Below are 12,712 nucleotides of genomic sequence, written 5' to 3'. Positions count from 1 at the left end.
TTGTATGTGGATGTAACATTTGCTTTTTATTGATAAGTGTGTTAGTCTTTGAATGTTTGCAAATTATCCAGTGGGGGTAGGAAGGAATGTACTAAATTTGCAGTAAAAAAATCATCTTTCTCAGGAAAAATAGCAATGAGATTACTACTGGAGGTTATAAAATCTTTTTTGTTGTATGTCTAATTTGTCACTTAAATTGTACATCCGCCTACCATGATGTTAAGATTGGTCATTAGTTTGTTATAGTGTTATTGAGTAAAGATTTGTTTGTAAAGGAGCACAGCATTTTTTTTTTTTTTTTTTGTAAGATCCTGCTAACTGTGACAATGATAATATTGCGTGAAGAAGCAGTTCAGTCAAGAACTGTGTACCAAGTTGCAGCCTGTGTCAGCAGGAGCCTGGAAATCCAGTTGGGTACATCAGTGTGTGATCAGTCTAGAAAGATACCTTCAAATGCTTGGATCAGTTAATGACACATCAAACCAAGTGGGCATTATTATCCTGCTCAACAGTCTGCCCTAGTTGGTTTGGGGTGATGTTAGTTTTAAGAAGCTAGCTGCACATGTAAATCCCTAAGTTTGTTTATACATCTCCAACTGAGAGTTTTGTTAGTGTTACTGGTATCTGAATTACTGAAACTTGTTTCAGATCTGTGTATGTACATGTGCTATGGTCACGCTTGAGTTATGTTGGAAGAGCTGTCAGGTTTCTACTTCCTTTTTTGCCTCTGCTAGGGAATATTCTTCACATGGGTATGAGCCTCATAGAGAACAGGTGCCTGGGCCTAAGCTACCAGGTGTTCTGCATAACCCCAGCCTTGTGATGAAAGACTAATGTTTACAGAGAAGGCAGTTTTTCCAAAACTCTGTGTAGACCTCCAAGGAACAAAAAAGTTTATTTTTAAAAGCTAAGCAGCTTTATGCTACAATTTTCCTTATGAGCTTACTGGGCTTCAGCTGTATCCTTTTTATGCTTGCTTTGCAAAGCTCTGTATTCAAATATATGAACTCCTCAGAAGGTGGTTTCTTAAATGTTTAGGAGCACTATGCTCTCAAAAACTTCCAGTTATGGGAGTGATGTGTTTGTGATCCATTACAGTGGACTGCTAGTGCTACGCTATTTCACGATGGGGAAGAATAGCAAATAGGTTTCTTTCTGTAAAATGAAGAAGACACATTGAAACCTTTGCTGCTCAAAGTCGAAGGTTTTTACTTGGTTTAATTTTGTGAGGAATAGTTATCCTGTTTTTCCCACTGTAATATTTGAAGTTGTGTTAAACCTTAATGTTTTTCACCTTCTGAATTAGTTGCCACAATTCTATCTTATTTTTTGTTTGCGATATTGGTTTACAATATTTAAACAATCGTACAGGGTGGTTTATAGTATTTTAAATCATATTTAAATGTCTGTCTTTTCAGGATTTAGCTGTTCGATTGACTGATGATACTGATCCTTTTTTCCTTTATAATCTTGTCATATCTGAGGAAGATTTTCAAAGGTAAGTGAAATTATAATGTCTGTGAAACATTTCTAAATGGCAAAAAAGAATGAAGGAATATTTTTAGCTTAGAATGGTCTATCTTAGAATTTAGGTTTTGGCATTTTTCACTTGCAGAGTTTTGTCAGTATTTTGGTAGTATTGTTCTCTTTGGCCAGCTGGTTAAACAGCCAAGTACAGGAAAGTGATTGGCTCAGGATTATACAGATGAAAGACAGAATCCTGATGTTAAGTTCCCTGCATAGCTACACTAACACAGTTAATATTACTACTTGCATCTTCTGTTTATTGTAACTACTTGACTATTATATGTGTGTGAACTATTTCAAGAAATAATTGCAAGAGGAAAGTCTGTTTTCATGGACATGGATTCACAGACCTGAGCCTTTGTCGTATGGGTTTCTTGCATACTAATTGTACTGTTGGGTCTCATTTTACTTTACTTGCTCAGAATTTATCATCAAATTTGGGCACCAGGCATGAGCAGTTCAGTTTTCTGCTTTGTTTTTTGGTGGGTTTTTTGGTTGGTTTTTTTTTGTGTGTGTTGTTTTTTTTAAAGGGATGTGATCAGTGTGTGGATCAAAAGGCAAAAGTGAAATAGTGTTTGTAAAACAGGTGTGCAGAAGCAGTGTTTTGTTATATGAGGTATGGCTTTGTGCATACAGTGTTGAATGTTTCTGTCTTTGAATTTACTGTGTCTATGGTGAAGGTGCACGATTAAATAAACAAGTAGGCAGATAAAGTCTTCATAATGGTTGAGTCTCCCCTCATTGTTCTTTGCTTCTTCCATGTGCCCCTGTTGAATAACTGTACCACTCTGCTGTAAGGAAGACATCTACTCAAATGAGCACATTTATTGTGCTACAGTAACTTCTTTTTTTCAGTGCAGGCCATTTGCAAAAACTCTTGAAATCAAAAATATCCTCTGGTGATTATTATTCAAGATGTGATCACATTTTTTCTGTGTTCAGAATTGAAAATAACATGCTAGCGAACTTTAATGTTATGATCAGAATTAGTTCTTTCTACTAGTGTAAACAAAATATTTCATAGGAAATAAACTACGCTTACATATTTGGTTAATTATTTTTTTTCTGTTTATATAGTTTAAAATCTCAGCAAGGTCTCTTGGTAGACTTCTCTGCTTTCCCACAAAAATTTATAGATCTGCTTCAGCAATGCATTCAGGAACAGAACAAAGATATCCCAAGGTAGGTAATAAGTGAGTGCCATATTACTCTGTGTGTGTGTTTTGAGTTCTTAAAATACTTGTCAGCCACTCAGGGTCAGTAGAACAAGGGTAATTTAACTTTCCCCTGGATGCATTTGAGTATCAGTCAGTGGATGTTACTGACAAAACCTAAGTCTCAGGAGGCCTGAGCAGTGGAACTGATGTCTAGTAATAGTTTCCCCATCTGAGTTGAAGCTGACAAGCGTCACAAGCTAGCAGATGTGCAAGGATGCAGCACTGGTCCTTTTTCTTTTTTTTTTTTCTCTTTTAAACAGTTTACTGCTAGAGAACTAATCTGAATTTGGTGGACCAAGGTGTAAATAATTCTGTTTCACAGGAGAAGGCAAAGTTATGAGGCATTCTGACAAGGATTCTTCTACTTTCATTTCAGATATTAAGATGTGAGGGGGGAGACCTGAAGTCCACTCTTCTCTGTAGGGGCCTTTTCATATATTATTTTCGTCTGTGTGTGTAGAAAGGCCTGTCCAGAGTACCTAGCTCCACTTCGGTAGTCAGGTTATTTCCTGAAGTATGTACTGTGGGCTGTGAATCTTACTAGCTTGTAGGATACTTAAAAGCCAGGAGTCTGTTTTCCTTTTGAATTTGGTTACAAAGGCCTTACTTGGTTTTGGACTCTTAAGTCTAAGATGGGCTTCTGAAAATTTTACAAATAAACAAACTAATCAGTTTTGTACATTTCTTACTGTAAGGTACAAGCATTTTAGTTGGTATTTGTTTGTAATATTAACTACAATATCGGGACTGAATTTCATTGTTCTTTGTCAAAAGCTGGACAGCCCTTTATTGCACATATAAAAACCTATTTTATTTGAAAATAGCTTGTAGGACCTACAAGTAATTTCAGGAAAAGAAATATGCTAAATATTTGATTATTTTTTATTTTCCCTAGGTTTTTGCTGCAGTTAGTTTCTTCAGCATCTGTTCTAGATCACACACCTGTCTTTTTAAATGTAGTGGAGACCAACCCATTTAAACATCTTACCCACCTCTCTCTAAAATTCCTACCAGGAAATGATGCAGAAATAAAGAAGTTTTTAGCCACCTGTTTGAAATGCCTTAAGGTAAAATGAGGGCTTGTCTAAGTGGCAACTAGACCTTGATGCTATGTGTACTTAAGCATTTTTTTCCGTCTTAATACTTCAAAAGTATGTCCCAAATTGTATGCTCTGGTTTATTTTTTTTATTTTAGCTCACATATGTCATTGCATGCAGTTATTTGGGTGCATGTTATAAAACTAAATTGTTACTGTCACTCTAGCAATGAAAATATTACATGTATATTCAGCCAAGCACTGTAATTTGAACTGGCAGAAAATCAGGTATTTTACACATGCAATGCATGCAGTATGCAGCTGTCCAATGCTTCTGAATGCTCCAGTGTCTTGTGCTTCATAGCCTTGTGCTGATTGCCAGATCAACTGAAAAGTAAACTGTAAGTGTAAGTACTGTAAACTTTCAATCTCTTTGTTCTGCAGTTGGGTTTGGGAAAGCATGCATGTGTATATAATTCTGTGGCTTTATGGACTTCTAAGGGCTAGTAGCTATAAATAGCAAATTAAAATTGTAATGTTGATGCAGTTGGTAGCATGCTAGGTTTTATTTAATGAGAAATTAATGGCCTCATAGTTTGACTGTTGTCTGTTTCAGTTTATAGCCTGGGATTTGTGCCTCTCCTGCTGTGCTGCCATGTTTATAGCCACCTAATAAGCTATTTTAATAACATAAATTTACAGTATTTCAGTTAATTTATTGTTCATGCAACTCCTTTGTAAACAAGTCTTTATGATAAGATACTATTTCCTTATAGAAACTTGGTGAGAATTTAATTTGGGTTTTACCTTGTGAGCTAATGCCTTTTCTTTTAAATTTATTAATTAAATAAACTTCATATTGAATAAGATAAAACAAGATGATTTTTTCACAAATATAATAGGTATGTGGTTGCTTAGGCAGGGTATGCTGATAAAATGGAAGCTAAATACTACTTGTATTTTGGGAACTAACAATTTGACTTGATGTCAATTTGTACATAGGAAGACAAAATGATGTTGGAAGAAAAGCTTAGAAAAACCGAAGAGGATCTTACCAGACAACTGAGCTACACTCAACAGGTAGTGTAAATTTTTAACTTTCCTGTTGTAAGTTGCACTTCTTTTAATCTATGGAAAAGGTACCTTCTTGTGGGCTTGCTGGTTAGCCACTACCTAGCCAAGATAATTGACTTGGGAGCGAGTGAAAAGAAGAAAAGTAGTCTACTGTAGCTTTTCTTAAGAATGAGTAAAGCATGCAACTGAAGAATAAATTTTAGTTCTTTCAGTACTAAAACAGAATATTACTTTGTTTTGTACAGAGGTCTGCCTGTATGTGCATACACAAATTATGTACTAAATATATGGTAGTGTGAAGATAAGTACACTCTACATATTCCATGAGTGGTTGGAAAGCCTTATGTTTGGAAAACTTGTGAAACCATGATAACTAAATCAGAAGTCTTGGATGTCATGTTACTGTACTACTTCTTGATTTTTTGCAGTCAGCCCAGTAATGACTTCACATTTGTGTTTCAAGAGGATGATTTAGGGCAAATTCTAGAATTACCAAGGTGACTTTTGACTATTATGAAACAGAAAAATTCCATTAAAACTCCTATTGTGGACCTTTTTTGGAATGGAATACTTGTTTACCTCATCTTTGCAGTTTCAGTTGGAGTTACTGGAATGTGTTTGCTAGATTGGAATGTAGAATTACAAATCAAAAAGAGGAAAAGATGCTGCTGAAGAATTCCTCCCCCCCCCCCAGCACTGAGTTATAAGGGTAGGGAATATCAGCAGACTGTTTTTTCACTCTTAAATAGTGGTTGGAAGAAAATACAAGTGGAAATGAAGATTATTTTACCCACAGTGCCAGAAAGGTGCTCTTTAGCTTCTCAGTGCCTTACTTTCCTGTTTACAGAATGAACAGACATTTTGGCATCTGGTGCTGAAATTTAGACTTTTCTTAATAATTCCATGTCCTTTTGAAGAAGTAACAGTAAACAATCATTCAGTATTGACTGAAATGCTTACATTTTTAAAACCCTATATGCTTTATCAAACTTAAACAGAGCTTGTCAGAGAAGAGCCGAGAACTAGACAAACTGAAAAATGAATGGACATCATACACTACAGCTCTAACAAACACACACACGCAGGAGCTGACAAATGAAAAGGAAAGAGCTCTCCAGGTATGACAACAGAAAAGAATTAACAATATTCTTGTATGTGAATAGTTTCTTGGCTTAAGTTTCAGATTCATTGAATAACTACTTAGTTTCTTTGCTTCTCATAGGCACAAGCTCAGTACCAACAACAGCAAGAACAACAGAAAAAGGAGTTAGAAAGTTTGCATCAGAAAAGTATTCAACAGTTACAGAACAGACTCTCAGAACTCGAGGTCATCAACAAAGATCTAACAGAAAGGAGATATAAAGGAGACTCCACAGTCAGAGAACTGAAAGCAAAGCTTTCTGGAATAGAAGATGTATGGCTTATTAATTTCCATAACCAAACTTACTATTTTTAGAGCATTAACACTGCCTGCCTATGCATGTAATAGAAAATATAGCATATTAAGTTTGTTCAGCTCCTCTTCATTCCACGTTATGCTTACTATTTAGATAGATTTGTTTAAATTACTATTACAGGTTTTCTTAGAAAATAAAATTCCTTCCCAACATTCTAGGAATGTCAAAGAGCAAAGCAGGAGGTGCTGTCACTGCGTCGGGAGAATACTACTCTGGATGCTGAATGTCATGAAAAAGAGAAACTCGTTAATCAGCTACAGACACGGGTTGCTGTTCTGGAACAAGAGATCAAAGATAAAGATCAGCTAGTTATTAGAACAAAAGAAGTATTAGATGCGACACAAGAACAAAAGGTTCCTTCGTGTTTCAAAATAACTTTCTCTAAAGCTCTGTAGAACCTCCTTAACTGCAGTATCTATAGATTAGCAGTTGACCAGTTCCTATGAATACAGCCAGTAAGCTTTCAAATGTAATTAAAGATTCTAAATAATGGCATCAAAAGTATACTGGATTCAGTTTTACAAAGGTTGCTACTGTTTTAATATTGTGGTACTGGAGTAAAGTTAGTGGTACTTTTTGTAAACAAAAAAATGGATGAATTGAGATCCTATGTAATTTGACTGAAAAGCAAGGACTGAATTTCTTGTAAGGATTATCTTTCAAAGAATTATTGAGGTTCTACTTGAAATCATAAGCAGTGTCTATCATGTATCTTTATTATAGTATTTTTAATATTCTTTTAAAGACAATACTGGAAGAGAGTACAGAGAAAAAACAAAGTCATATTGAAAAACTAGAGACAACAATTAAGTCACTGTCAGCTGAACTTCTTAAGGTTTGTTTGAACATTCCATTATCCTTATGAAGTGTCTTCCTTATTTTTAGGTGTTTTATTTTAAGAACATCTGATTTATTATTTTTTAATAGGCTAATGAAATTATCAAGAAGTTACAAGGAGATTTGAAAACTCTAATGAGTAAATTAAAATTGAAAAATACAGTAACAATTCAGCAGGAAAAACTATTGGCAGAAAAAGAAGAGAGACTTCAAAAAGAGCAGAGAGAATTGCAGGACATGGGACAATCTCTTCAAATGAAAGAGCAGGAGGTATTGCGATAGGTTAACCCTCTGTCCTGTAAATGCTATTGTATGTAGTGTGTTAAGTTCTGTGTTTTTTAACTTACTTACAGCAATAAGGTCTTAAATCTTTCTGTGGAATAGAATGTACTCTTTTACTTAGTTAACACATTTATTTAAACGTGTAATCAATTTTTCATTTTTTTCATGTTAAACTGATTTGTAAGAGCCATCCATCTATATGGAAGAAAACTAAAATTGTATTAACAGTACAAAGCAATATAATGGATGAATTAACATACTTTAGAGGGCATATTCATGTCAAAGTTGGGGAAGGTGGAACAGAGTGAACTTTTTCTTCCATTAAGTATATTTTCATGCTTATGAGTCCTTGCATTATTTAATCATAGAAAAATTAAGGTCAGAAAGGTTTCTGGTGGTCATCTTGTCAAAACCCTAGATAAAAGTAGGGCTTATTTTAAAAGAATTAGCTCATATTGCTTTTGTAAAAGACTTCTCTAAATAATTTTAGAACAATTTCATAGATCCTTTTTATGTATTTACATTTTTTCTTCAGTTTGTAATTAGTAGTAGCTCCTGATGGTGTTATACTTACTTATTATGGGAATATTGCAGGTTTGCAAGCTACAAGAACAGCTAGAAACTACAATGCAAAAACTAGAAGAAAGTAAGCAGTTACTGAAAACCAATGAAAATGGTAGGTTTATACAATTTCATTTTCCCCTCTGTAAAAATGACATTGTGATTGAGCTGCTACTGAAAATTAATGGGAACAACTATAATGCTTTACCTGTGGGGTTTTTTTTTGTAAAGGGCTGTGATTATTGTCATTTATGGAAAATAAGCTTCTGTCTGTAGTGGGTATGCAACAACCTAGAGGTGCATGTAGAGAAGACTTTCTTTGCAGCTGGTGCTTGGGGTGGTGTGCATGTGGGGGGCCAACTCTAGAGGAAGAAACAGAATGGCATGTAGGGGTGGAGGAAGCTTGAGACTAGGCCTTCTAGTGATGCTTGAGCTTAAGGAGGAAAAACAGCCCACTAAGCTGTCGCTTCTGAGGAAGGGCTACTTGCTGTTTTAAACAGCTTGTAAGAGGTAGGAAGTGAGCTTGACCTTTTTCTTCTCTCTTCAGTAATCACATGGTTAAACAAACAGCTGAATGAAATTCAGATGGCAAAGAAGCTAGAGACTTCTGCCAGTACACATGGTGGTGTTAGGACTGCCATTTCACCTCATGGCATGGTAAGATATAACTATAAATAACATGGTTATGATGTAGTCATTAATTCCTGAAATGTATGGCCTTAAAAGAAGAACTGAAAAAAAAAAAAGTGCTTTCATCTTCTTTGGGCCTTATAGTTTCTGGTGGGTGTGTTTGGGGGGGGGTTTGGAGGGGTTTTTTTGTTTTGTTTGTTTTTGTAATAACATAATACCCTGTTGGGTGCTACTTGATGCCCTGGTCTTCTAAGTGAGAATTTTCTAAGCTCTTATTTATTAAAATACACAAAACAATGCAAAATTATTTTGGAAAAGATGAAGTGCAGGGTGAAGGGGAAAAAAAAGGTAGCATTTTTGTGTTGTGAGGTTAACTTACATACTAATTGTCTTTGTATAGGTTGAAAAAGAAAGTGTACTATTTGAATGCTCTTATTAGTGATATTTAGAAACTTGAAAATAAGGGGCAGGAAACATTACCTATCATCTTTGTTAAATACCATGACTTACTGGTTCTTGTTCATTGTTGCCCCTGTGTGTATGGATACCTGTTGTCACCTAGCAATTGATGAGCTTCTTATTCTGTAGTGGAAAGGCATATTCATGCAAAGAGGTCTCTGATTTATAGCTAGGTACATCTAATATATTAATCAGTTACAGGGTGTGTAGCTCATTATGAGCTTAGAATTATTAGCTAAGAGTGCTCAACTCATCTAACTTTTAAAAAGTTACAGGTTTTCCTGAAGAATCTTGGAAAAGTGACATTTTCTTCCTGTCAGGAAGACTCAAATGAGCATTAGCTTTGTAATTGTGGTTAGCTGTTAGTTTGGGAATTTTGAATCTCTACAAACAATTATTTCAAGAATTGTTCTTCTCCTTTATGGATGTATTCTATTCTCTTACAGCCTGACCGACCGTCCTTTCCCAGCTCAGGAATCAGTCATCCCATTTCTCCTCTGTATGCCTTCCAGAACTTTCTGGAACCAGCACACAATAAAAATGTCAATTCACAATGTCCAGTACCAAAGGCAGGCACTTTGACTCTTCTGTTTGGTTAAGAATGTGATAGCATAAAATATCAAAGCTTAATGTTTGGAATATTTCTGAAAATGCATAAATATTTACTGTATATCCTAGTATTTTTAAACTCTGTCTTCAACATTATCACTAGTAATAGCTAATGCTTGGTTTTAAGTTGCTTATTCTTGCATGCTTTGCTGCACAGAAGTGCTATGCAAGGTATAGAAACATTAATCCCTGAAAAGCTCACTCTCTAAATACACTTACTGGTGGACCACCGTATCTGGAGTAGCTCTCTCTAACCTCCAACTCTTACATTTCTGCAGATTCAGTTTAACACACAGCTTTCAAAAATGAATCAATGTTCAGATGTTCAGATAGTGACTGCAACTAGTCATCCAGCAAATAAGGAGAAGTAAGTGTCATCTATTGCATTTTTAGTGTGGGGGTTTGTTTTTATTATTATGTTTTATAAAGCCATTTGTCTTCTATGTGTGTATGGAACTTAACAAAACATTTCCAGTACCAAGCTAGTTCTGTCACCTGCCCTTCTCCATCAATACGTTAATGAATTTTAAGTTGTGGCAGACTTAATTCGTCATTAAGTATGGTTTGTAGATAACAAATGAAGAGTTTTCAGGAGTGGGCCCCAAAGAACAAAAGTTCATTGTCTCTCCCAGTGACAGATCTAAGGTTATCAAGTGATGGTCAATCAAAAAACTAGTTCTAGACTGTTCTTAACCTACTTGGTGATGGTTTACCTTTAAATGATAAAGTTCATAGAAATGCACTAGTTCCACTTCAAGTTAAGATTCTTCTGTATCCACACTTGTTGTTTAATGCATGGCTAACTAACTACATTTGTTTTAAATTTTAATTAGCCTTTTTATTTCTACTGGTGATAATTTGGGGCTGGAATCAAAGTATTTCAAGAAAAAAGATGACAGCATTCCTTTACGAGGGCTTAGTCAAAATGCACTTAACTCGGGTATGTATGGAAATAGTAAAACAAGACCTTATTTGAAATATACTTAAAGGGTAATAATAGTTATGGTTCTATGAACAGTATCTTGTTTCTGCTATTCTACAGAGTATCTGAAACAGTACTTGCCAACTAAAGCCCAACCGTCACCAAAAGCTGCAGTAACACCAGCCTCAGCTTATTTTCCTGGATAGTAGACAGGGTTCTTAAAGTAAGAGTCCTCTTTTAACTATTTGGGGAATTTTTGGATGTCCTGTAATAATGTATTAGTAAAGTATCAATGTGAACTGATGTGATTTTATAAGTCTGAATCTGTTTTCTTTGAGAAAGATATCTTGGGTGACTTTTCAGGATACTTGAGCCTAAAGAAAACATAAAAGCTTTAAGCAGCCTCAGCCTTAGTGGGAACAATGTTGTAGTTCAGTCAGTCATTCACTGGGGCTGTGCCAGACTTTTAGTATAGTGGAGATGCTGTAGTCTTCCTAAAAACCTACCAAAGTGCACTGAGTTTTTTATTATAGGAATTGACAAATGTGGCTCTCTAACAGATGAAATGTACACTCTAGTATTCCCTGAGAGAGAACATTTCTCCATGAATACTTTTCTTGACTCCTTTCAGAGAAAGGATGATACAAATAGATAGCACTGGAGAACTGGGCAATGCTCTCAGTTTTAATAATGGTCAAGCTCATAAATTAGCATGATTGCCTCACTAAATCCTCCCATACAGTTTTAATTTAAAAAACCTGCTTAATTTTGGATCCAGCTTATTTGAATTGCATATGGACTTACAAATAATCTAATTAATATTAAAGATGCTAAATTATTTCACTGAAAGTATAAAATTATAATTTAAAATTCTTACTCTTGGTTACCCTAACTTTTCTATTAATCTGTCAGTATTACATTCCACAGGCCTCCATGCATAAAACGTTGTTTAAGGTGAAGTATCTGAGCAGTTAACTATTGAAAGTATCATAACACCTAAAAGCTACTTTAATTTACTGATCATATTTTACAACTGTAAGACTGTACAGAAATTTAAGATACTCTTAATACTCAAGTTTAGGTGGACTGAGTCTATTCAGCTTGTTTACTACCTGGGTCCAAATGCTAGAATCATGTAACAGCTTCATTCTGTGCCATCTTTTATTTGCTGTCCCAATAAAGAATGGGCATGCAGGTATTTGTAACACAGACTTTTTTTAATTACTATTTACATACTTTTGTTGTTAAAGATATTTCATACCTTTTACCTTAGTTGTTTAGGTGCAGCCAGAGGACTGTATATTTAAGTGGTTTGTTTTGCAGTGCAAAATGTGTATATTTGTTTATAAATCAGCACCATGTTAATGTACATTCACTTGTTTTGGCATGTGTAAGTTTCAATGGAAGCATTAAATGGTTTTTATCAAAAACTCTGATTAGTAATGTTAATTCTAAGAGTACCAAACCAACATCTCCACTGTACTGAAATTCCAAGATGAGGTAAGTGCCAGAACAGTCCTATTAGGTAAGGTGAATATTTTGGGGGAGTTTTCTTCCCAGCTTGTTCATTTCCCCATGCGAGGCAGTGCTACTGGACCAGCACATACAATCCCCAGGTGGCAGCCACCTTGTTCTAAGGTCTGTGCTTATGCTACTATTTCTAGTTAAGTTTTAGTAGATGTAAATTAATGCGAATCAGGTTTATTTCTTTTGAAGTATATATAAGCTGCTATCAAACAGGAAGCTGGTGATTCAAATGTGGGAGGTTTCCAGATCTCCCAGTCCCATTCTAACCTAAAATGAAACAAAACCGCAGTGGGCCTGGGAAGCCTTAACAACATTGCAGCATAGGGGAGGCAGAAGCTGCAGTGTCCTAAAGGCTGAGGGTCTTTGGTACTGACCTATTCCTTTTGCAATCCTGTTCCATTAGATGCCCTGTGCTGCTAAACAAAGGGCCAGTCAGCATGCTCAAGGCTGTTAGATAAGGCAGAGAAAACACAGTCCTCCACCTGTACTCCAGACTTTTTTTCCCACCTGCTGAAGTATAACACACATACATACACTGCAGAACATCAATTAAGGTTTTAAGAGACACTAACA

The 12,712-nt window shown here is 35.4% G+C and overlaps 1 protein-coding gene across 3 annotated transcripts; it reads left to right on the top strand.

Annotated features, from left to right (window-relative positions):
* The first annotated feature begins 174 nt into the window (after positions 1 to 174).
* On the top strand, positions 175 to 12,612 carry SASS6 (SAS-6 centriolar assembly protein). 3 transcript variants are annotated; one of them, XM_075038762.1, is made up of 16 exons: positions 175 to 409; positions 1,419 to 1,498; positions 2,605 to 2,709; positions 3,640 to 3,811; positions 4,784 to 4,861; positions 5,854 to 5,973; positions 6,078 to 6,269; positions 6,471 to 6,665; positions 7,058 to 7,147; positions 7,240 to 7,419; positions 8,026 to 8,107; positions 8,540 to 8,649; positions 9,528 to 9,650; positions 9,969 to 10,057; positions 10,524 to 10,630; positions 10,733 to 12,612. In XM_075038762.1, the coding sequence occupies exons 5-16, from the start codon at positions 4,793 to 4,795 to the stop codon at positions 10,816 to 10,818; spliced, it is 1,443 nt and encodes a 480-aa protein (XP_074894863.1). In that variant the 5' UTR covers positions 175 to 409; positions 1,419 to 1,498; positions 2,605 to 2,709; positions 3,640 to 3,811; positions 4,784 to 4,792; the 3' UTR covers positions 10,819 to 12,612. The 3 variants fall into 3 exon arrangements, with proteins under 3 accessions (XP_074894863.1, XP_074894864.1, XP_074894865.1); XM_075038763.1 differs by lacking the exons at positions 175 to 409; positions 1,419 to 1,498; positions 2,605 to 2,709; positions 3,640 to 3,811 and adding an exon at positions 3,825 to 4,182; XM_075038764.1 differs by lacking the exons at positions 175 to 409; positions 1,419 to 1,498; positions 2,605 to 2,709; positions 3,640 to 3,811 and adding an exon at positions 3,825 to 4,188.
* Positions 12,613 to 12,712: the final 100 nt, after the last annotated feature.

Source organism: Buteo buteo, chromosome 10, assembly GCF_964188355.1.
Source record: "Buteo buteo chromosome 10, bButBut1.hap1.1, whole genome shotgun sequence".
NCBI lineage: Eukaryota > Metazoa > Chordata > Aves > Accipitriformes > Accipitridae > Buteo > Buteo buteo.
The sequence above is the reverse complement of the archived record's forward strand: the minus strand, read 5'-3'. Positions and strand labels throughout refer to the sequence as shown.

Bases quoted from the DNA above. Each gene is read 5' to 3' on its own strand.
- SASS6 (XM_075038762.1), top strand. From the start codon at position 4,793: ATGATGTTGGAAGAAAAGCTTAGAAAAACCGAAGAGGATCTTACCAGA. The intron at 5,974-6,077 runs GTATGACAACAG...TGCTTCTCATAG, and splicing joins AAAAGGAAAGAGCTCTCCAG to GCACAAGCTCAGTACCAACA. The intron at 10,631-10,732 runs GTATGTATGGAA...GCTATTCTACAG, and splicing joins TCAAAATGCACTTAACTCGG to AGTATCTGAAACAGTACTTG.